General features: G+C 35.4%; 1 protein-coding gene across 2 annotated transcripts in view; it reads left to right on the top strand.

Moving 5' to 3' along the window:
• The window catches only part of LAMA2 (laminin subunit alpha 2), a 531,205-nt gene that overhangs the window by 411,805 nt on the left and 96,763 nt on the right, over positions 1-22,637 (top strand). For both annotated transcript variants that reach the window (XM_081040014.1, XM_081040013.1), the window contains 5 exons: positions 7,633-7,744; positions 13,204-13,366; positions 14,663-14,873; positions 21,567-21,683; positions 22,391-22,554. In XM_081040014.1, the coding sequence (XP_080896140.1) occupies positions 7,633-7,744; positions 13,204-13,366; positions 14,663-14,873; positions 21,567-21,683; positions 22,391-22,554 (767 nt within the window). The remainder of the gene's footprint in view (positions 1-7,632; positions 7,745-13,203; positions 13,367-14,662; positions 14,874-21,566; positions 21,684-22,390; positions 22,555-22,637) is intronic.

The following is a 22,637-nucleotide window of genomic DNA, read 5'->3' as shown; positions in this document are numbered from 1 at the left end:
TTGTATTACAATTTTAATATAGTTTTTTTTCCTTTCTTAAAATGTGTATACTTGTTTTGGAGATATATATATATATAGATATAGATATAGATACAGATATAGATGTAGATATAGATATATAATTTTTCATGGAACAATCTAGTTCTCTAATAGTCCCTGGTAAAGAGAATGATATCCATCCCAAAGCTAACATTTAACAATGTATTTTGTGTTGCTTAGTTAATATGTAATTATTACATAAGCAAAATATTACATAATCAGTATATCTTCCAATGTATTTACATTTATGGTCATTTTATTTCCCTATTGGAATATAAGTGCCTTGAATATAGGAATCATATTTAGCATATTCAAGCTGTCTACCAATGTGTATGGAATATTGAAAAGCTTTTGATAATAACTCTGTATACCTCTATAGCTATTGCCCTTAGCACCCTCTTTTGTTTCACAGCCAATTTTTTTGAAAGACTTGGAGACAGGTCTGCGTTCACTTTTTACTCCACCCCAGTATAGATTTCCACTCCCAGCATGCTGCTAAAACTATTTCTACAAGATGACCAAGTGACAAGTTTGTCACTAAATCCAATGGAAACTTTATTTTACTGGAACTCCCTGTAGCAATTGCCACTTTTGACACATCCTTCCTTCTTGACATACTCTTCTCTCTGTTTTTCTCTTGATCCTCTGACCTTTAATTCTCAGCCTTTTCCTCTGCCCATTCCTCAAAAGTTTGTTTTCTTGGGGTCCGGTCCTCAGTCTTAAAACTCTGTCTTTGGGCTTCAATTGCCATGTATATGCTGATGATTCAAAAATCTGTGTTTTTAAGACAAACCTCATTCTCCTGCTTCAGTCCTATGTCCCTAACTACAGACTGGACGTCTCAAGTTAAACTCACCAACTTCCTCTTAAAACTCATACTTTTCTCTTGCAGCACCTCAACGATTTGTCCTCTAAAACCTACCCAGTCTCCCAGGAGAGAAATGAATGAATCTCCCTTCACTCTACCTCCTTTTTTACTCCAACCCAATTCAGTTCCCTTCTATGACCTCTGTCTCTCTCCAAACCTTATTCAACTTCAACCAGTTGTTAGCCATATGGCAGAGTAATCTTTCTAAATTACAGATCTGATCATGTCACCTTCTTTCAAATTCTTCAAAGGCTCTCCATTTGTTCAGGATGACATGTGATGCTTTCCCATTGTAATCTGATTCTTGCTTAACTCCCCAGCTTCATCTCTCCCCCAACTCATTGTCTCATCACCCGAACCCTGATTCGTTCAACATATTCGCCAGAATCCTAGAAATCCTCTTTGATGTGTCATTCTTTCTTATCACCCTCCCACTTAGCCAAACTGTTACCAAATGCAGTGGGTTCCACTTCTGTGTGTAGAGCTCACCTCCGCTACCCCACTCTTGTCCAATCTTTACAATCTTTAGCTTGTGATTACCACATTAGCTTTCCAGTTAGTCCCTCTGCTTTTAGTCTTGTGTTCCTCCCAGTCTAACCTCTACAGTGTAGCCAGAATGCACTTTTGCTATTCCAAATTTGAATATGTCACTCTTGTGATTAAACTCTTCCCTCTAACTTTTCATTGCTCTTAGGATAAAGGCCTAAATCCTCCCCTGACCCACATTGCCCACCACTTGTGCCCTGAGCCATCTGCATTCCAGCCATACTATCAATCAGTTACATCATCCCACCACAGAGTCTTTTCACACATGTTTTCTTTATCCTTGAAATAAATCACATCTTCCTACGTTTTGTTTTCTTCTTCTTAACCCCATTTTACCTTTCAAACCTTAGCTCATGGAAGTGTGCCTTATGAGAGCCTCCTGTGACATTCTAGGTATGATGAGATTCCGTCTATAATTGTCTTATACCACGTATTTTTTCTTCAGTTTGTAATTATAAATTTATTTTCATGATCATTTGACAAACACCTCTCTGCCTCACCAGACCATAAGCTCCAAAAGGGCAGGAAGCTTGTCTTTTTTTTTCTCTCATCACAATATCACCAATATCATGCACATAGTAGGTGTTCAGTCAATATTTGTTTAAATAATTAACTAATTGTGAAAAAATAATAGCATTTGAACAACCAGATGAAAGGTAAAGAAACTCAAAATAAGCATTGATTTTGAATTTCTCTAAAATCAGGTATATATTTAAAATTCTATTGAGTTGGATATTTTGCTTTCTTTAATAAACTCCTTTTAAATGTTTATATTTTACAAGCAGAGAATGTTACGTATTAGACTCAACTGTATAAAATATCAAAATTTAGCTTTATTTACATTGTCTTTTGCTGCATATTAAAAATCAAATTGAAATGAAGATTAAGCATTTCCAAAGTGATAAAATTAGTGTTTAAATGATTTAACTGTCAGTAATACTGTGTGCTTACAAATGCCTTGTTTATAGCTTTAATAGGTATAAGTTGCCAACAATATTTTTTTTTTATTTCTGCTATTATATTTTAACAGAGAGAGGAAAAATGTATGACAAATCATACTTGTTTGGTTTGGAATTTTTAAAATTCACACCTGAAATATTAGGGCAAAATTCCACATGGAACTGACTTATCATTCCACAGGGTCAGTTGGTTACTCCCTATCTTTTTGTGTGTCTGTCCTAGTAGCACGTCTGAGGTGTACTTACACTTAAATATACAGAACAAGTAGTGCTTGAAGATGACCCTGGAGAATATCATATAAATGATTAGATCTGAAATTTAATTTTAGTAGGAAACCACATAAATCTGCAAATGCAAAGGTGAATGACATCTAAGCAATATTGTCTATTTAGTAGTTAGATTTGCTCCATTAGATTCTAGTTTTAACATAAAGAAGGCAGAAAATGAAACACACTAGTAATATACAACCAAGAAAATTATGTGCAGATTTCAACTGGCACAATAAGAACTGCTCAAGCTAAAACAGGAAGTAACAGCTACATTGTTCAGAAGTAAATTAAGATGTGCCTAATGGTAATGCATGCTACCTAGATATAAATACTCTAGAAAAAGAAAAGAAGAAGAAACATAAAAGGGAAAAATTACCTACTTGTGTGAATGTACTTGGATGTAAAGAAAAAAGGTAATCAAAGGTAAGACAGATACATACAAGGTACTGCATAAGGCATCATTTACAAAGGAACACTGGAAAGATTGTAGAACAGAGCTAAGAAGATGTGAAAATAAGAAAATCAAAGATAAAGAATGAAAGGAAGATTGTACAACATATTAGGATAAATGAGAAGACGTTTGTCAAATACTCAAAGGACAAAATAATAGTGAATAAGAGGAAAGATGATTAAGGGGTGGGGATGGTAATTTCATAAACACAAGAAGAGCGAGACTGAACCAGACAGACAGCTCCTATCGTGTAGGTGGTATTTAACATTAATCTGTAACATTGTCAATAAATAACCTGCCCTCGGTGACACTGGTTTTTGTGAATTTTGCTTTCATAATGATACCCTACCTATCACCACTCCCCTAGGTGACAGTGCGTTTGTCACAGGCTTCCTTTATGGAGACTCTCTTGGGTGGTTTTGACAACGGTAACTCTTCAACTTAATTACTGTGTAATGAGACACGATATTTAAAATAAATATCTATATACTGTTATGATATGGATTTTTAAATATCTTAATTTACTTAAACCTAAAACTTATGCACTTACATCTGTAATACATAAGCTGGAGCAGTGTCCCTCCTAACACCCAGAATGTTCAATTTTTTGTGTATTTTCCTAATCGTATTGGATGTTACCCAAACTGAAGTTAGTGTTTGATACAGACAGAATATAAAGCTGTGAGACAGAAAATTTATGTTTTGTCCTGAATTGCCTATATGTGTGAGTTTAGATAAGTCACTTAACCTCTCTCTCTCTCTCTCTCTCTATATATATATATATAGATATAGATATAGATATAGATATAGATATAGATATAGATATAGATATAGATATAGAGATATAGAGATATAGATATAGATATATAGATATATATATATCTTCATTTTCACCAGTGTGAAACTAGGGTTCATGCCCTCTGTATATCTCTAAAGGCAGGAAGAGTAAATGAGACACAAGAGAGTATTGTAAGCCCTTCTGAACATATATATCAATCTGGAGTACAGCTGGGCCTGGCTGTGTAACTCGTCTTTTTAAGTGTTAATACCATAAGTCAATGTCTTTTGGTGCCAGGAACCTCATGTCCCTCCCTATCCTAGAGTACATCAGAGAGGCAGCTCCTCTAGTCTGTGCACAGGGAACGCCATCTTCTTCATCAGTTAACACTGTGTGGCCTTGAACAGTTCTGTCCAACCCCCCGCCTAGCCCCACCCACACCAGCATGGTACGTGGTGTGCAATCACAGGCTAGTTTTGAATTATTATGAGGCCAGTGACTAGAATGCAATGTGGTAGGGGCTGGAGGTGCTCAAGCCTGGCTCTCCTCCTAAACACTCAGCCACAGCTCTTGAGCAGCAGCTTCCTTTGAGCCTCTGAAAAATGCCCAGAAAACTGCCCAAGCCATCCACAGTTGCTGGCAAGCATAGCACCAGGCATATGGCCAGTTTGAATGGAATTGGGAAGGCATATGGAGAGAGATTCTTTTCCCTCCAAAAGGCTTTCTAACATCAAAGGGTAGTTGGTTTGATTATCATTACACCAACCAAGCACCCAACATCTTTGACCCTCTACAATTTGCCAGACATTCTGTCTGGCATTCTGAGGAATAAAAAGATAATAACACACTGGGCTGTCCCCAAGGGTTGAGATTAGATAGACATGATGAAACACATAACAAAGTAATGACTCCAAATAGTCACGAAAGGTGGTCATGATGGTTGTTTTAAAAATCTAAGAAAGGAGGGATGTGACCAAAATAATCAGGGATGACCTCACAGAGTAGGTGATGTTAGAGCTGAATCTTCAAGGCTTGATTTACTTTTGGATAATTGGAGAGGAGTTACAGAACAATAGTATGAATAAAAGCTCTTTCTGGAAATGTTCATAGTACATTAGACAATAAGAATGGTAATAAGGTTGACAAGATTAGTTAGGAAATTTTTTTAAATCATATATTTAACAATATTTACTCAATATTTGCTGTAAGGTAGGCATCATACGAAGAGCTGGATATAAAGTGATGAGTGAAACAGACCAAGTTCTTGCCCTCTTAGAGCTTACCTTACAGTCGGGTAGGTAGCCAATAAATAGATAAGCCAACACATACGCATAAGTAAGGAATTCTAAAATGCATGGTGCTTATACAGGAAATGTTTTGTTGCAGGAAGTGCGAAAATCTAGGTAAGTGCCCTGGAAATGGCTACACCAGGAAGAGATACTTATTAAACTGAAAGCTAATGGATGACCAGGATCCAGTCACTGAAAGTATAGAGAAGCCCATTCCAAGCCAGGACCAAAGGAAGGGAAGAGTTTGATACATTTCATATACAAAGGAAGCCAAGGAGGTTGACTGCATAAGATCTTAGTCATAACATTTTTAACATGTTTCTTATCATGGGATATGTAGAGTGCTTGACATGTTAATATTGGAGTATTCATGTAATTGGTACTAAGTTTGTTAATGATGACTCTTACATGTTATTGTATAAAGTAATTATGTAAGTAGAAGTCAAGGCAATAAATACTACCTTCACCATCCAAAATTTAAAAGGGACAGTGTATCGATATACATTTATTTAAATAAAAAAAATGACGCTTTGAACTATTAACAAGAATTGGTAAGCTTGATAATGTGAATACTTATGTAAATTATAATCTTCTGGTAATGAATGTGTTGGTAAAGCAAAAATATTAAGTTCAAATTATAAGGTACATTTTCTCTATAGGAAGAGATACTAGTGTTGATGTTACATAACCAACTAGTTACATACACCAACTAGTGTTGGTGTAACATAACTAGTGATATGTTAATTTTAAAGATAATATGTTGAAAGATGACCATAATGTAGATCAAGTCTCTTATTACAATGTCTGTGATATGTGAAAATAGGAGTTATATCATAAAGTGCAGTCAAGTCCAGACTAGACAAACATATAAAAGCAGTTTAGACAGCCAACATCTTAAACAGTTGACCTTAGTAATTCAAAAGCAGCAGACAAAAAATTATACGTGTGTATGTATGTGTGATGTGAATGTGTAAAAACTTAATTGACCTATCTGAGCCTTGACTCTAAAAGTGAAGACAATGTTATTATTAATATTTTAGAAGTGTTATTCAGAGCTTCTAATACATAGATTAACACCCTCCAAATCATTGTGTATATCTACTGCAAACTGTAAAGAGGAATTTTTAAAGCTTCCAAATGGATTCTTAATCCTTTCATCCTTTTATTTGTGATAGTAACACTTGCTGGTTGAGAAATTAGATGAAAATAGTTGGATTTTATAGTCTATCTTCTATGCAAAACTTTGAAAACTTTCATGAATGAAACCTCTTATTGCCCCTGGAAATCACAAAATGCAAAACAGTTCCTGTAGTATTTCCTACCGTGTTCTGTACTGGCCAGACATTTTGTTCTATTTTAAGTTCTATTTAAAATCCTCTTCAATATATAAGAAAAAGTAGATATTTTTGAGCATATCTAGAATGTAAGCCCTGTGGTACAAGATTGTGGAGTATTAATACTCTGCCAACCTGGATCTTATCAAATTATGTTGAGGCACTTTGTGATTCTTTGATTAGATTATTCCTATCTGTTTATTGAAAAATAAGTAATTTTTTTAGTATATACATACACATAAAAAAATGAAATGTAAACCTATTTCAAGTTTCTCTAAACCTTGTCGTATCTTTTACGAAAATTTTAATGTTCCACATGCCATTTTTATTTAACTACATATTGTATATCTTAACTATGAACACAGTAAATGGGTTCCATTGTATCCAAATGTATCTTCAATATGAATAACGATGAAAATGCATGAGGATACTCTTTGGGAAATGAAGCTGTTTTGGGGTTCTATTTTATTTTGTTGATAATGATGTACGGTTCTGGGATTAACAGCCATCTTTTCTGGTGATGATATATGGGAAATGTGAGCATTTATTCTTCTATAATGTTTTACTGGCATCTTTAGAATGTTATAAAACAAGCATTTACTACTTAGTAGTTAAGCATTTCCCTTCTTTGTTTCTTTAATTAACATATTGATCTAAACCAAATCTATAGGATCAAGCTTATTGAGACAGACTTCCTGTGTCTCCATCATTGCTACATCCCCACTTATTCAGTAAATAAAATATGGACAAAACTACAACATGTGGAGGCTGAATAATCCATTAAAGATGTTTGCCAACAGTACCGTAAAGATATTTCAACAATAATTGTGCTTTATCACTTTTTCTGTGCCTTTGCATGCAATGAGGTTTTTAAAAAGACCAAATACAGCTTTCTGATTTCCATTTAATGGTAGAAGTTGTAAAGTTTAATTGTATACTTGAGCACAGGGCGTCATTTCCAGTACATCTGATCAATAATTCATCGATTGCCTTTGGCTCAAAGTAATATTTGAAAGAAAATGTAGCCAGTGAGAGCTTATCTGAAAGTACCTTCAACCATCTCTATTAATTATGGTTTTCCTGAATTTGGATCACTAGGCTACCAAAGTGACAGCAGATGGCGAGCAAACTGGACAGGATGCAGAAAGGACCAACACAAGAGCAAACTCCTTGGGAGAATTCATTAAGGAACTTGCCCAGAATGCAGAAGGTATTACAAAGGTCACAATTTAATCACTATTTCTCCTAATGGAAACATAGAAAAAGGGATTACACGTGACAGAAATTTCTCTAGTAAGAGGTGACATTTCTAAATTTGAGGGTTGGGTTCAAAAAGTATTTGTTCAAGATAGTCAAGGGCATTATCTGCTGCAACCTACAGTGTTAAATTAGTGACAACAGTCAGTAAATTAGTAATTATGAGTGCAGAATAGCAGTAAATTGAATGTATTCCTTCAGGAATGCTCCCATGTTTAAGGAATGTCTATTATGATTAAATAACTAATGGGAAACTTATGCTTTGTTATTATTTGTATTCAAAACTAGTTAAAAGATGTTTAATTTTTTTAAAGCTAATTTTTATCATCCTACACAGTACATTAAAGCAGCACTTTAATTTCTCAAAATGACTTTCAAAACACATGATACTGGTTTTTAATGAACATCTGTTGCTTGGGATTTGGAAGCACTACCTTACCAGAAGCTGTACTGCATTCAGTTCACAATTCTCTAGGAGTTACTTCTGGGCATCTGCCAATCTGACTGAGAATCAAAGTGGAAGCCATCTTTGAGCAAAAGCCCAGATTAAGAAACCCGTGAAAAAAATAGATAATACAAACAAAGAAACCCATGAGCTCTTAAATATCTATTAATGTATAATAAACATGCATTCATGTTTAGAAAATAAGAGAGTTGTTGTTGCTGTTGTTGTTGCTTTAAAACAGTAAAACATTTTTATTGCTCTACAATGTTATGCATTTTAGATATTTTGCTTTGTAATAAAGCCAAATAAGTTATGACATGAGATAAACCTTCACGGCAAATCCTGACAGGTAACTTAGGAATCACTGGCCAACAAGAGAGTGAAATTCCCAAAGATTCCCCACTGCAAGAGGTAACAGAGTTTTAATCTGAGGCATAATCTGAGGCAAAACATGCCAGGATCTGAAACAGAAATTACTAGTACCAGAAAAATCTCAGTTAACTCATGTGGTTTATCTTCTGTCTGATGAAGCTGTGCTTTTCCTGGTTTTATTTTCCTTTGATGCAACTTGACGTGTCCACCTCCCTCCCAACAATTACACAAACCCCCTTGCAAGTAGAGCAGTTTCACTCTGACTGTATCCCTGAAATCTCAATACTCTAGGAACTTTCCTTTTCCTTTCACCTCAATCTCAAATACTCCACACCCAGCAGCCTATCCTGGGAACTCATTTTGATCATTTCCATCAAACATGGTATCTTTCAGAAGACTCTGGTATCAATCAGCACTGCTTCCTTCTCCACCACCGAGTTTGTGCACCACACAAAAGCCACCAGCAGGGAGCAGAGTGGGAATCATGTGTAACCCAAGCTTTGCTTACCATCCACATTCTATCAAGCAGAGGAAAGGGTTCAGTATCATCAGAGGTGTCTCCCATTCCCTAAATGTGCGTCAGTCAGGAAGTCTGTGTGTCTGTCCAGATGGGGCACCTTTTTCTAAGTCACATGGAAATGCCATGTGGGATAGCTGTCATCCTGTACCTGAGGAATATGTAAATACTATTCCTTTCTTCTAGCGGGTACTAACATAAATGATAACAAAAATGATAACCACAGCCCTTTAGGAAAGAACTTGGCAGAATTAAGCCAACTGTCAAAATTTCATGAAAATTTAAATTTGGATATGCCAGAGTTAAACTAAATCCTGATTGAGATGTGTATGTGTACCATAAGGCTTGATAGTTTGGGGAATTTTAAAAAAAGAAAACAAAACGCACCAAAAGCTTTAAGTGGGTAGTGTAACATATCCACATCCTTGTTTTCCCCTTAAAACTACAATAATGTGGATAATCATCAAGTACTTTTAGGTTTTATTAGTGGCAGTAGATTGCCGTGGGAAAGTGAATGCTTTAGCCTGGCATTATCTATGTCAGTTTTATTTTTAGATAGATGGAATACCTTACTCATCCTATTTTCCATCACAAGTCATGGACCCTTTACAGAAAATCAACTTCTATTAATCTAAGGCATTTTTAACTCACTGTAATGTTTTTTTTTCTTTTTTCAATAAAAGGATTCCACTATTCTCTGAGAACACACAATAATTTCACTCAAACAATACCAACACGTATCAATATAATATTAGGGACTTCTGGTGGACACTGTTGGTTGCCCCTCCAACATCCATCCTCTAATTCTTTCTTGCGGAGTGTGCACGCTCTCCTATGAAATATGCTCAAGGAAGAGAGCCCAATCCCCAGTCTCAGGGTGAATCTGCATCAGCCTCAGCCTTTCATGGCACTCTTGTTCCTTTTGCCAGTGATTATTTTAAGGGTGGGCACATGTTCATCACCTGATCAAGGCAAGACTATCCCTCTTCTTTTATTGGAATTGTCATGTCAGGATCTAATACATAAAGCTGTGGCAGCCATCTTACAACCCTGAGTTGGGGAGCCTGAGAGCGTGCTGCCATTCTGAAGACGCTCAGTATAATTTTTAAAGTCTACTGTGCTATGGCTCCTGATTAGATCGTGAATATTAGAATTATTGAGTGAATATATATATATATATATATATATATATATATATATGTATATATATATACATATATATATATGTATACATACACATTAGTGTACATATCTCCTAACATATGATAGAACTTAATGCTAGACACTCTTTTTTCCTGTTTCTCAGATCACAGTATTTGTCATTCATGATAAATTTACCCATCCGAGGATTATTTTTTTTCCAGCTTCAGTATGAAAAACAGCTTTGCTTCTCCTGAGGAGTTAATTTATTTGTATGTTACAGATATTGCATACCTCTTAAGTATCCCATTTTTGTTCTCCGCTATGCCTTGGTTACTAAGAGGCTTAATGCTAGATTTAGGATCCACACACTGAACATTATGTCTTTTTGTCTATTAATATTTCTCCTTATTCACTTCTGTTTTAATTTTTCCCATCCCCTTTTATGTTAATTTTATCTTGTTTTAAAAAAGTTAAAACTACTTTAAGTTTGCTTAGAAATAAGGTAGAAATGAATAAGCAATTTTAAAAGATATATTTACGTTACAATTATTTTCAATACTGTTGAAAACATACTAAAGTGATATTGTATATCTGTGAATCAGAGATTCACACGTTCATCTTTAGTTAAAAGTCCTCAGAGAGTTTCTAAATTCTATAGATAGAAGCAGTAGAACAATCAGACCTCTTCTATTAAAATTATGCTTTCTTTCTTAGTATTATCAGTATTATTTTTATTAGTATTATTAGTATTATTTTTCTAAAGCAGTTTTTGTATACCCTAATAATTTCTTCTAGTTGCTTACATATTGCTTTAATTTAAAAGAAGGATGCATTCCAAAAAGCACAGCCATCTTTTCCTTTTTTCTCCCTGATATCATTTTTTTCCCCACCAAATTTTCCTCTGCAGGAGTTTAGCTTTGAATAGACCACAAGAGAAAGAAGAGGCTGTATCTCATAATCCTCTCTTTCTCAATATCACCTAAGCCCCGGATCTAAATTCAATCAGATTATTTTTTAAAAATCTAATCAGAGCTAATTTATATATCCATTTAATAAAGGAAAAACAAAGTTTTGGCAGGTTGCAAAGTGGGGGTTTATCCTTTCATTGTAAAAAATGAATGTAAATGAAGTCAGTGGTTGCTTACATGCTACAATTGATTAAAATCAACTGTCCAGACAGGCATGAACTCAAACCAAAGGGTTGTATTGTAGGTAGAACCAAATCAACTGTTGCTTTCTTAAAGTCTAAGAAGTAGAAATCTTCTTAGATTTAATCATGAGCATTCTAACCGGGTTCTCACATAGTCTGCTAGGTCAAAGAGCTTTCATATCAATCAGTTTATGGTCACTGTTGTTCCTTAACAAACATGGCACAGCCTAGGTACTATCCTACTAAAACTCAGGGGTGGGATCTTGAAAAGGTTCTTTGGTATATGTCAAGGTATGACTGTTTAGCAGTTGACCAAGAAATAACCACTCTCACTAACTTCTAGGAATGTAGCACCTGAGCACCTGAGTAATAATTTCTACCAGAGGGCTAAGACTGGCCATATATTTTGGAAAAGGTAGAATTAGAGATAGAAACTCAATTCCATCTACAAACCCAGTGATTCTCAAACTCTGCCATGCATCTAAAGCTCTTGAAGGACTTGTTAAAATGTAAATTGCTGATCCACACTCCCAGGATTTTTGATTCAGTAGACCTGGGGTGAGTTCTGAGAATCTGAATTTCTAGTAAGTTACTAGGTGATGTTGATGCTGCTCATTTGGGGACCCCATTTCAGAACAACTGTACTTACCCATCATGACACACACCCCCATGGATGCTTGACTTGGCCCGACCATGTATGAGCACCTGTTTCCAGAGCTCTGCTCATTCTATCTTTGGAACAACTGTTTTCAGTGCCAATTAGAAAAGTTTCCAAGAATAGAAATGGATTGTCAGGATTCTTTTTGTCTTAAGTGGTCTCTTGATACAACCTTGAATGGTAGAAAATGCCACTTGGCCAACCCACAGCCCTCATTCTAGGGATTCTCATAGGTAATATTATAGAAGTAAGGTTTGGGGAGACAAAAAAGTTCAAAAAAACATCTCCTTTCAACTTGTTAAATTAATGGTCCATAGAACACACCTCAGAAAAACGTGGTCTAAAACTAATGTTAAAACTGCGAAAATGTTTCAGTTTACCAGTTTTTCAAATTTTTATTTGACATAGCATTCTTTTTTCAAATGAAAATTTTCCCCAGGTTACCAACCTATAAAAGAAATTCTTGGCAGAATAGACACCTTTTGTAGAATACCTGAAGCACCTAGGGAATCCTAAATTTCTGAAGAGCACAGTTTGAAACTCCATATAATGCATAATAAACACAAACTCTTACGATGGATGTTATTGCCAGAAGGTATCACTGAGCCCTAATCCACAATGTTTGTCCCCAGACTAATGACCCTTTCCTCACTTCTTTAAAAACATGAACACAGAACTGTGTAGAAGTTCAAAGGCAGGTTCAGTTTTCGGTATCACACCACCAGTAGTATTTCTGTACTCGGTATTTTAAAATTGTCTGACTATGATTGTGTCAACAATGTAGACCTTACATTTTCAGCTTCCAAGTGTTAGGCTATATCTCAATTTTTACCCATTACCTGAAAAGGATGTGAGCCACTTTTTTTTTTCTTTATATTTCTTCGTTTTGAGGAAGAAACGCTGTGCTTTAATTATCAGGCCCTCAAAAAGAAATATTATATGAAGAAATATGTCACATTTTCCTGTTTGCTAAGGATGGTTGTATTCACTGACTCTGTGTCCCAGCAGGAACACCATGGTAGACTACATTGCATTTGGAGATGGTGGAGAAGAACAGATGCTATGTGGCATTTTTGCATGTGGCATTTTTGTTTACTAATTTGCAAAATTTGTTTCATCCCCTACAGCTGTAAATGAAAAAGCTATAAAACTAAATGAAACTCTAGGAAGTCAAGACAAGGCCTTTGAAAGAAATTTGCAAGAGCTTCAGAAAGAGATTGATCAGATGATGAGAGAATTGAGGAGGAAAAATCTAGATCCACAGAAAGAAGTTGCTGAAGATGAGTTGGTGTGAGTAGATGCTCTATTATGTCTTCATTCTATGTCTATAACTTAATAACTTGAGCTTTCCAAATTGTTTCGAGTTTTCTAAAATTTCCATCAATTGATACTCTGTTTGCTATTTATTTTATTTACTTAGTTATAATTTATCTTGCTCTAAAATGGATTGAAAGCATGTTTTTGCCTATATATAAATAATCAAGTAAATGATCTTTTTCTAGTGTAGTACCTTTATAATTAGGCTAGTGGGCATGCTTTATTAATTGCCTGTATTAGAGACTTTTAAGCTATCAAAGTTTTTTTTTTAATCAAAATACTTTCAATAAATGAATTTAGCAGGCCATCCCATATATTTTGTCAGCTCACGAAACACTAAGAGTTGTCAAATAATAAATGATTAATACTTTGAAATAAGGGTTGCCAATTTGAGTTTGGGAATGGTAATAGAGATTTTACCAATGCTAATTAACTCATGTGACCACACACTCAATAAAAAGTATGTTTTTTTACATTCACAGTCATCTAACTTCAAAGTGATGGTGTTATTAAACTTAAATAATATGTATTAAACTAACAACCTAACAACTTGGGCAACAGCTGAGAACTTGTTAGAAATACAGATTATCACACCCCACTCCGGACCTACTGAATCAGAAAAGTTAGGGATGAAGTCCAAGCAACATTTTGACAAGTACTTCAGAGGATTATTATGCCTATTAGTTCAATAACTTTTTTTTCAAGTATTTACGTTTTCTTAAGGACTCAGATATTATCACTTTAGGAAAACTATTACGTTAAACCCAGGAAACTCCCAGATCACTCAGTTGGAAGAAAAAGAAAAGTAGATAAACATCATGATTTTATACTAGCACTTCAATACCATAGAGTTCTGATCACAGTTTCTAACCAAAGATATCAATATATTCATGCTTTATATTTAAAGTATAAGAGAAAATATCTCATTATGTTGAATCAGGTAGCTTTTTATTTTGATGTGTGAAGTAAATCAAAAACTCAGTGCATCAGTCAGATTATGAGCATAACCTGAGATCCTTTCCAACCAAAAATTTACATTAACCAATTAATAAAGTGGATTTCTTGTGCTTTAATTTTAATTGTAAGTGGTCTTGCCACTTTTCAGGTGTTAGTTTTCAACTTGGTTTTGCATATACTCAGTCTTTTTTAAATACTGTCTTATTTTTCCATTGTTTTCATGTTAGCATCTCTTTATAACCGTTTAATGCCAAGAAACCCTGAACCAGTGGCAAGAGCTTATTGTCTGTTATTGGGCTGGGGTGTTTGCAGAGCTGCAGAAGGCCTGCTGAAGAAAGTGAAGAAGCTGTTTGGAGAGTCCCGAGAGAAAAATGAAGAAATGGAAAAGGATCTCCGGGAGAAATTGGCAGACTACAAAAACAACCTTGATGATGCTTCGGACCTGTTGAGAGAAGCCACAGATAAAATCAAAGAAGCTAATCGCTTATCTACAGCAAACCAGAAAAACATGACTGCTTTGGAAGTGAGTCTTAGGGGTTCTTTCATCTGAATCTAGGGGTGTGGGTGGCAGGGGAGTGGGGTGACCATGGCTGGCTAAGTCAAGTAGATGCACATTTACACGATCAAGAATGACAACTCTGAAAGAAGACTTCTAAGAAGCAGGACAGGGTATGATCTTTCATTTTTAATCAATGGCCATTGCCCATAAAACCAAAGAAAAATTTTACGAATTTACTTCTAAACTACTGAAGATTTTTAAAGACATTGTGGCACAGTGGAAGGACTCTTTACTGGGAGCTTGATCTTAATAATAACTGTTCCACTAAGCAGAAATGCAAATTTGGGCAAGTCAACTAAGTTCTCTAAGCATCAGTCCCCCAACTATAGGAAGGCATGATACTAGAGCACATCCAGGGTATCCTCAAGTACTAATATTATGATTTTATAATCTACCCAACCTACCCAAATGTTTTGGAAATGACTGTCATAAATCCCAGAAGTACCAAATATATTCTAACAAAATCTGGGCACATAAGGAACAACTCATTGAAAGACCAGAGCTTGGAAAGATTTGGTTCTCTTTTTCTTTGCAATGCATTCTATGTAAATGATATTTTAAAAGGGACTAACATGAATAGATCAAGTCTGAGTTATTTTTCTTCCTTTTCCTCACAGAGAAGAGGTACTTCTCAGAATTGATTGGCAGCCTCTGCCTTTGTCAGAGTGCTCACGAGGTTGGAACTAAAATAGATTTGTCCACATTTCTCTCTCTCTCTCTCTCTCTCTCTCTCTCTCTCTCTCTCTCTCTCTCTCTCTCTCTCTCTCTCGTCATCTCAATCTCTTTCTCAATACTTAACAAGACAAATTGATCACTTTTTCCAAGTGTAAATTCAGCACTTATGATGGCCCAAACCTGTATCTGATATTTAGAAAACAGCTTTCCTCCTGAAACATACTTACCTTTGCTGTTTTCAAAATAATTTAAAAGTATTTAACCCCAACAGATATGAAAACAGCAGCAGACCTATATCTCTTTTAACATACAATCTCACCTTCAACTATAACTGAACACTCCCTGGCCTATGATATGCTTTCAAATATGTTTGTGGAATGACAGTTGAATAAGATGAATCTAGATATTTTTTTTTCTACTTGTTTCTTTTCATTTTTCTTTGGATTAAGAAGAGGACAAATTAATTTTTTAAGTATTTTTTTCTGAGATTTAGCCTTGTCATTTTGATCGAAGATTGAAGAGACTAATTTTTTCTTCAATGTGTCTAATCTGAACCAATTTGGAGTCTACTGATATGCTGGCAATATTAAAGAAAAAGCACCATCCCGTGAGGCAGGATGCTGGGCCATTGTCATGTCATAGGCTCCAACATGATTCATGTTGCTAGGTTACACACCAGTGGTATAACTTACCTGGAGGCACACCTCTTCATTCTATGGCAACAGTGTAAGAAATTAAAAGTATCTATGTGGAAAGTATAATAAGTATTCAAGAAGAGTTATGGTGGCACAGGAAATGGTGCATTCAGCTATTTCTTCTCTTTAGTGATGTTGAAAACTAGATGTCATCATTCTTGGGACCCCCCCTAGACATGCCCAGAGCTTATGTAGTCGGTATTAAAGTTCTAAGTAGTCCTTTCCAAATTTTCATTTGCAATGCCATGCTTAAGTAAAGGCTTGTTAAAACTTACTGGAGTAAATAAACTGATTAACATGAGTAAGGCACAGCTTATTTAAGGTCGCCAAGGTTGAAGTTGATTACCAAGGTTGGTACTAGATGGGCTAAAAAAATCACCTGGAGAGTTTGTTAAATAGGTGTGTTCCCTGGGCTCTCCCCCAGAGTCTAAGTTGGCTGGTTTGGGGAAGGCCCCAGAGTCCATATTCCAAAATTCTCCCTGGGTTAATCTGATGTGCATACAGGTTTAAGAACAATTGACACATTGTATTCATTTGATTGAATAATGAGGTTTCTGTAATAAATAACTTCATTGTACGTGTTTCCACCAAGAAGATGATATAATTAAGGCCCAACTCAAATAATTTTTTTGTTTATTTTTAAGGAGGTAAGCGTATAATTTTTATTATTAACATTTATCAAGTCCCTGCTAAACACAAAATTGATAATTTCACCTGAATCTAGGGTGTGAGGTGAGGGTTGATCTTCATGATGTGGTCCTTAGAATAATAACATTGGCGTCACCTAGAAACTTATTAAAAATGAAAATTCTCAGGCCCCACCCAAAACTATCAACTCAGAAACTGAGAGTGGGGCCCAGCAATCAGTGTTCTAAAAATATCTCCAATTATTCAGACGCTGCCTTAAGTTTGAGAACCATTAATATTAACAATAAAACATTCCTAATGACTTTAGATGACTTGTATTTAGTGGGAGGTACACACGAATAAACCATTCTATACACTAGAGTAATTATAGAGGCAAGCAAAGGAAGGGCATCTAAATCACCCCTGGGTTCAGGATGGGCTTCAGAGAGGACCTGGCACTTGTTATCTCTTGAAGTGTTGGCACTAAGCTAGTCAAATAGAAGAGGAAGGACATTCCGGAAGTTAGGAGAAAACACATGCCAAGACACAAGGGAAAGAAAAGTAAGACATTTGGGGAAAGTTTAATAGGATTGGAATGAAGAAATGAGCAAGTGAGGGGTTAGAAAACCAACAAAGATAGAGAGGATTCAGACCTTGAGTTTTAAGAGAATTGCGTTCTGAGACTAATCTAGGAATTTTATTTTAACCCTACAAGCTATTGGAGGCAAATGAAATACTGGAATCATGGATTAAAATTATATTTTGGGACTAATGAGTGGTTTGTGTAAACTGGAGAATTGGTTTTATATTGGAAAATAGTGTGGTATGAGGCTAGGAAAGTATGATGGGATAATATTTAAATGTCTGTCAGATACCTACCATATCACAGAAGTTTGAGGTTGAGTAGGAATAATCCCTGGCCTCATAAAACTTACTGTCTCCTAAAAATTCAGGCATTAACCTTTCACTATATGTAATCCTGTGATTAATATGGTTTGGGAAAATCAGCAAAAGACTCACAGAAATGATGGAGCAGCATGAGGCTAAACACAGAGTTCACAAAGTATAAGGTGATCTTAGGAAATGTCATATACAGCCGTAAAACTCATTCATAAGCTACATAAAAGTCTGTAGCAGAAGATAGCTCTGGAAACAGTATTTGGAGTCAGATCATAGGAGGCTTTGAATGCGGCCTTCTAGAAGCCAGCAGGGCCAAAAGGGCATTTCCAGCAATGAAGAGAAGGCAGAGGGAACTTTGGGCCAATGGGCAAAGAGAAGATGAGCAATTCAGTTAAGCAAGGGAATGTGTATTGAACAGTCAGTCCCCAAATCTACCATTATAACCTTATCAAAGGAAGAATTGTGAAGAAAGTGAAGAGTGAGATGCTATATAAAAGATAGACAGGAAGGTCATTTTGGCAGGTTTTTAATTTCCCTACACACACACACACACACAATGTGTTATACTTACAGAGCTCTGGAATGAATTAAGATCTAATTGGATGTCAAAAATAGAAATATAATCAACTTTGGTATCCAAACAGAATCACTTAATTATGCTTACGACATACTTTCGGAGAATAATTTTCTATACGTGGGCCTCCTTTCTGTTCTTCAAACGCCCAACGCTTCCTACCTTAGGAAGTTTATATCCTATATCATTCTCTATTCATTCCCTCCCTTTATTTAATTTTATATCACTCATGGTTACTTAAAACTGTACATTAATTTACTTATTCTTTTTCTCCCTAATCCAGACAAGCCATGAGGAGCATATCTTCTGTTCACTCTATCCCCAGGGCCTAGGACAGAACAGAACTTTTTTTTTTCCAACAAATAAAGTACCATCAAACAAACAGAAATACATGTTATGTGTATACTTTTATTAATATTTGGGAGCTCCAAATCTCCATCTTTCGTTGATTCAAAGCTAAATTTTATCAGCGTCTAATGTGAAAATTAGCCACCTCTGTAATTTCCTTAATCTCTTGATCATTATTCCTGCTTTAGTATGATAAAGAATACATTTTGATATTGCATAACAATCGGTCCCCTTAAGTAACTTGAATAGAGCTTTGATAAAAAGATTCTAACTCACTACTTAATTGAAACCAAAATGTAGGTAGCTCTTTAGTTAATATATGTGTGGAAATATTCTCCCTTGTATTGCTACAGCATTTTAAATTACTTGATTCATTAATACAAACAAGCCATGTTGAAAAAAATTCTTGAATGCCTGTATATGGTATAACATTAAATCAGTTCATTCAAAATCTAATGGCTAAAACTGGAAGTTATGTAAAACAGTCTCTTGAAAAACAAAATATGACTGGTAATCAAGGGCATCAAGACTAACCCTATGTTTTTTGTCCCTGAAGAGCGAATGACATATTTGAAATTTCCTCTGCATTAGCCAGTGATGGGAGTAGCTGATGAGCCAAGTGTCACCAGTGCAAGTCCCAGGAATGGACTCTCATTTCATTTATTAATGAAAAAATATTTATTCAGGAAACTCTTCTAATATTGGAGATACAATGATGCATAAAACTGTTTTTATGGATATTGAGGGAGATATTTACTAAAGCAATAAATAAGTAGTATATAATAAGGCCATAAACTCTGAAGCATGGGCTGACATACATAATAAGTGATATGTTCAGTGACATTGCATGATGCATTCAATGTATTATCCTTCATCAGCTACATACTTCAATAGGCTGTGCATTACCATTAGCATTTTGTGATGCATTTTGTGATGAATTGGTGTCACTGATTTTTATTAAATAACATGTGCTTTTAGTAACTCTTTGAAGAAGTAACCAAGATGATTCAATCTATGCAAAATATATATATATATATATATTATCTCCATTTATATGGTTTAAGGCCACCCAACAGAATATAACTTAGAAAAATGAGTGCTAAGAAGAGAAACAAAGTAAGATATTTAAAATAGTCGACAATTACATCCTGTTAACTGTGTTCTAAGGCAGTATTCTAAGCCAGTTCTTCTCAAATTTTACTGTGTATAGCATCGGGGGTTGTTGTAAAATGCAGATTCAGGGTTGATAGTTCCAAAAAAGGCTTTGAGATTGTATATTGCTAACACGTTTCCAGGCTATGTTGATGTCACTGGTCAATGGTCCACATTTTGAATAGCAAGGGACTAAGTATTTCACATGAGGAGGCTGAATTACTTGCCCCAGATTTCATAGTTTGTGAATAGGCAGAGCTGGGATCCCAGGCCAGGCAGGCTGTTGCCAGAATCTAGTTTGTAGTCACTGTACTCTAGTATATAGAAAATAATTGGGATGAAAATAAGTGTTATTTTAGATAGGTGATCAGAGAAGTGACCATGAGCAGAGAATGGAGGAAGAAGTAAGATAGAGGACTGGGGAAAAGCACATGGTTGAGAGAACTGCAAGTGTAAAGGCTCAGAGGCAGGACCAAGATACATAGATAGAGATAGAGATAGAGATAGAGATAGAGATAGAGATAGATACATGTATAAACATGTGGCAGCACATTGAAGTTGTTGGGGAAGAGGCAGGAAAAGAAGGGTATGAAATTACTGCTATCCCAGTGCAAATAAGAAATGTAATTTCTACAATAAGAGAGTCAGTGTTTTCACAGCTTACGACCCAGGCTCTGTCATTAAGCAGACAGGACTCAAATCCTAACTACAGAGTATTAACTTTGACCTTGGGTAAATCGCTGAATTTGTTCACTTTCCCATTCTTTTAACAGGTGATAAACACAGGTCCCACAGAGTTAGTGTAGAGTTAAATGAGAAAAGTTTATAAACTACCTGGCATATATTGAGATTGAAATGATTATATAAAGTAGCATTATTATTTATATAAAAACATAAATAACAGAGAATTAAAAATGTAATTGATACAATTAAATTCAGAGGTCAAAAAGTGATTGGAAGAATACAAATGAGTCAGAAGTAAAAAGAAATAAAATAGGCAAAATTATATTCCGAATAAAGAAACAGCATTATTTCTCTATTGATGATTTTACTCTCCCAGGCTAGAAATGAGTTTCATGTAGTTCTGAGACAAGCTATCAGTTTCACAGAAAATTCAGAGTCTGCTCTCTTCTTATGTAACAGTCTATTAAGTTTATTCTTCCATGTGATAGTTTCTCTTTTTTTTGAAAAGTATTTCCCCTAAGTTCCTTTAAATATCCTATTTCTTCCAGTTTTTACATAACTCCCGTAGAATAAACCTGCCTGTGTTTATACTCACCAAATACTCATTTGGACATACATTCTGGAATTCAATATCTAGTTCTGAGGCCATTCAGGGTACTACCACATGTTCAGTCATACATATTCAGCATTCACATTTTAGTTCAAAAATGGATGTTCCTCTTACTTTAAAAATAGTTTTTAATTCCTCAACTACCATCACATAACTTTTCTTCTCTTGGATGACTCTCTCATAGTGGGATGAAGAAAGTACCTCTACAAGCATCTAAATACTCTTGGAGAACTGGCTGAATAGCTTATATTACCCTCATCTAGCCTTACTATCGATATGACGTACCTTGTTGGCTGTGCTTTTGTTCAGGCAGCTCAGGGAAGTCGGGAATACAGGACTGGGTAGGGTTTTACCCAAAGGCATTTTGATGTTTTGTTCATACTTTACTACAGAAAAAGAAAGAGGCTATTGAAAGTGGCAAACGGCAAACTGAGAACACTTTAAAAGAAGGCAATGACATACTTGATGAAGCCAACCGACTCGCAAATGAAATCAACTCAGTCATAGACGTGAGTATTGGATAAAACCCAAAGTCAAAACAATATAATAATGACATAGGCTTCCATACATGGGAACCAATGAGAAACCTCAGTAATGTAAGTACATACTAATTTTTTTTCTTGAGGGTGTGAAATTGGTTTTGCCTTATTCTATTGTGACCGTGCCCACCTAGGGGCAACACTTAGAACTTCATATTGTTCTTCCAATCAACAGGAATGTCTGTGTGAGGGTACTCATCCATGCCTACAAACCTGTATTTCCCCCTCTCCCCCCTAGTGATGAAGCTCACTTCTTGTTCCTAGGACAGCATTTACAATCTGCTTCAATATTCTTATAACATTAGTTAAAATAGAAATGTAAATCTACAACAGACTTAACAAACTGTCTAATGCAGCAGACACTGTGACATATGGTAATAGAAGCATAATTGATCTAAAAGAGCTTAATAACAATTATTTATGCATTTATACCTATGAATTAACATTTTTTTAAAGATAGGTTCTTCTTGGTTAAATTGGCTTCCTATACACACGCGTATTTCCTCATTTCTTTCATTAAATAACAGCTTTTCTTCTCTATTCTCTTTTTTGCTACGTTAGTAAATTTGAAGTTTCAGAGAAAACTAAGAATGTGTAATTATGTCTCAGAGAGGGATTAGTAAATGAGAGGAGGCTTGGATTCATTTATTGAAAATTCCCTCTTCTATCCATAACAGTATGTTGAAGACATTCAGACTAAATTGCCACCCATGTCTGAGGAGCTAAAAGATAAAATAGATGACCTCTCCCAAGAAATAAAAGACAGGAACCTTGCTGAGAGAGTGTCCCAGGCTGAGAGCCACGCGGCTCAGTTGAATGACTCATCGGCTGTCCTTGACGGGTAGGTCATTTGTTGTTGGAAATGTCTACGCATCTTGACAATTGTCCAAAAGTTTTGATGAACAGAAATTGTAGACAATCACT

Source organism: Rhinolophus hipposideros (genome assembly GCF_964194185.1).
Source record: "Rhinolophus hipposideros genome assembly, chromosome: 3".
NCBI lineage: Eukaryota > Metazoa > Chordata > Mammalia > Chiroptera > Rhinolophidae > Rhinolophus > Rhinolophus hipposideros.
This window is presented reverse-complemented; position numbering and strand designations above follow the sequence as displayed.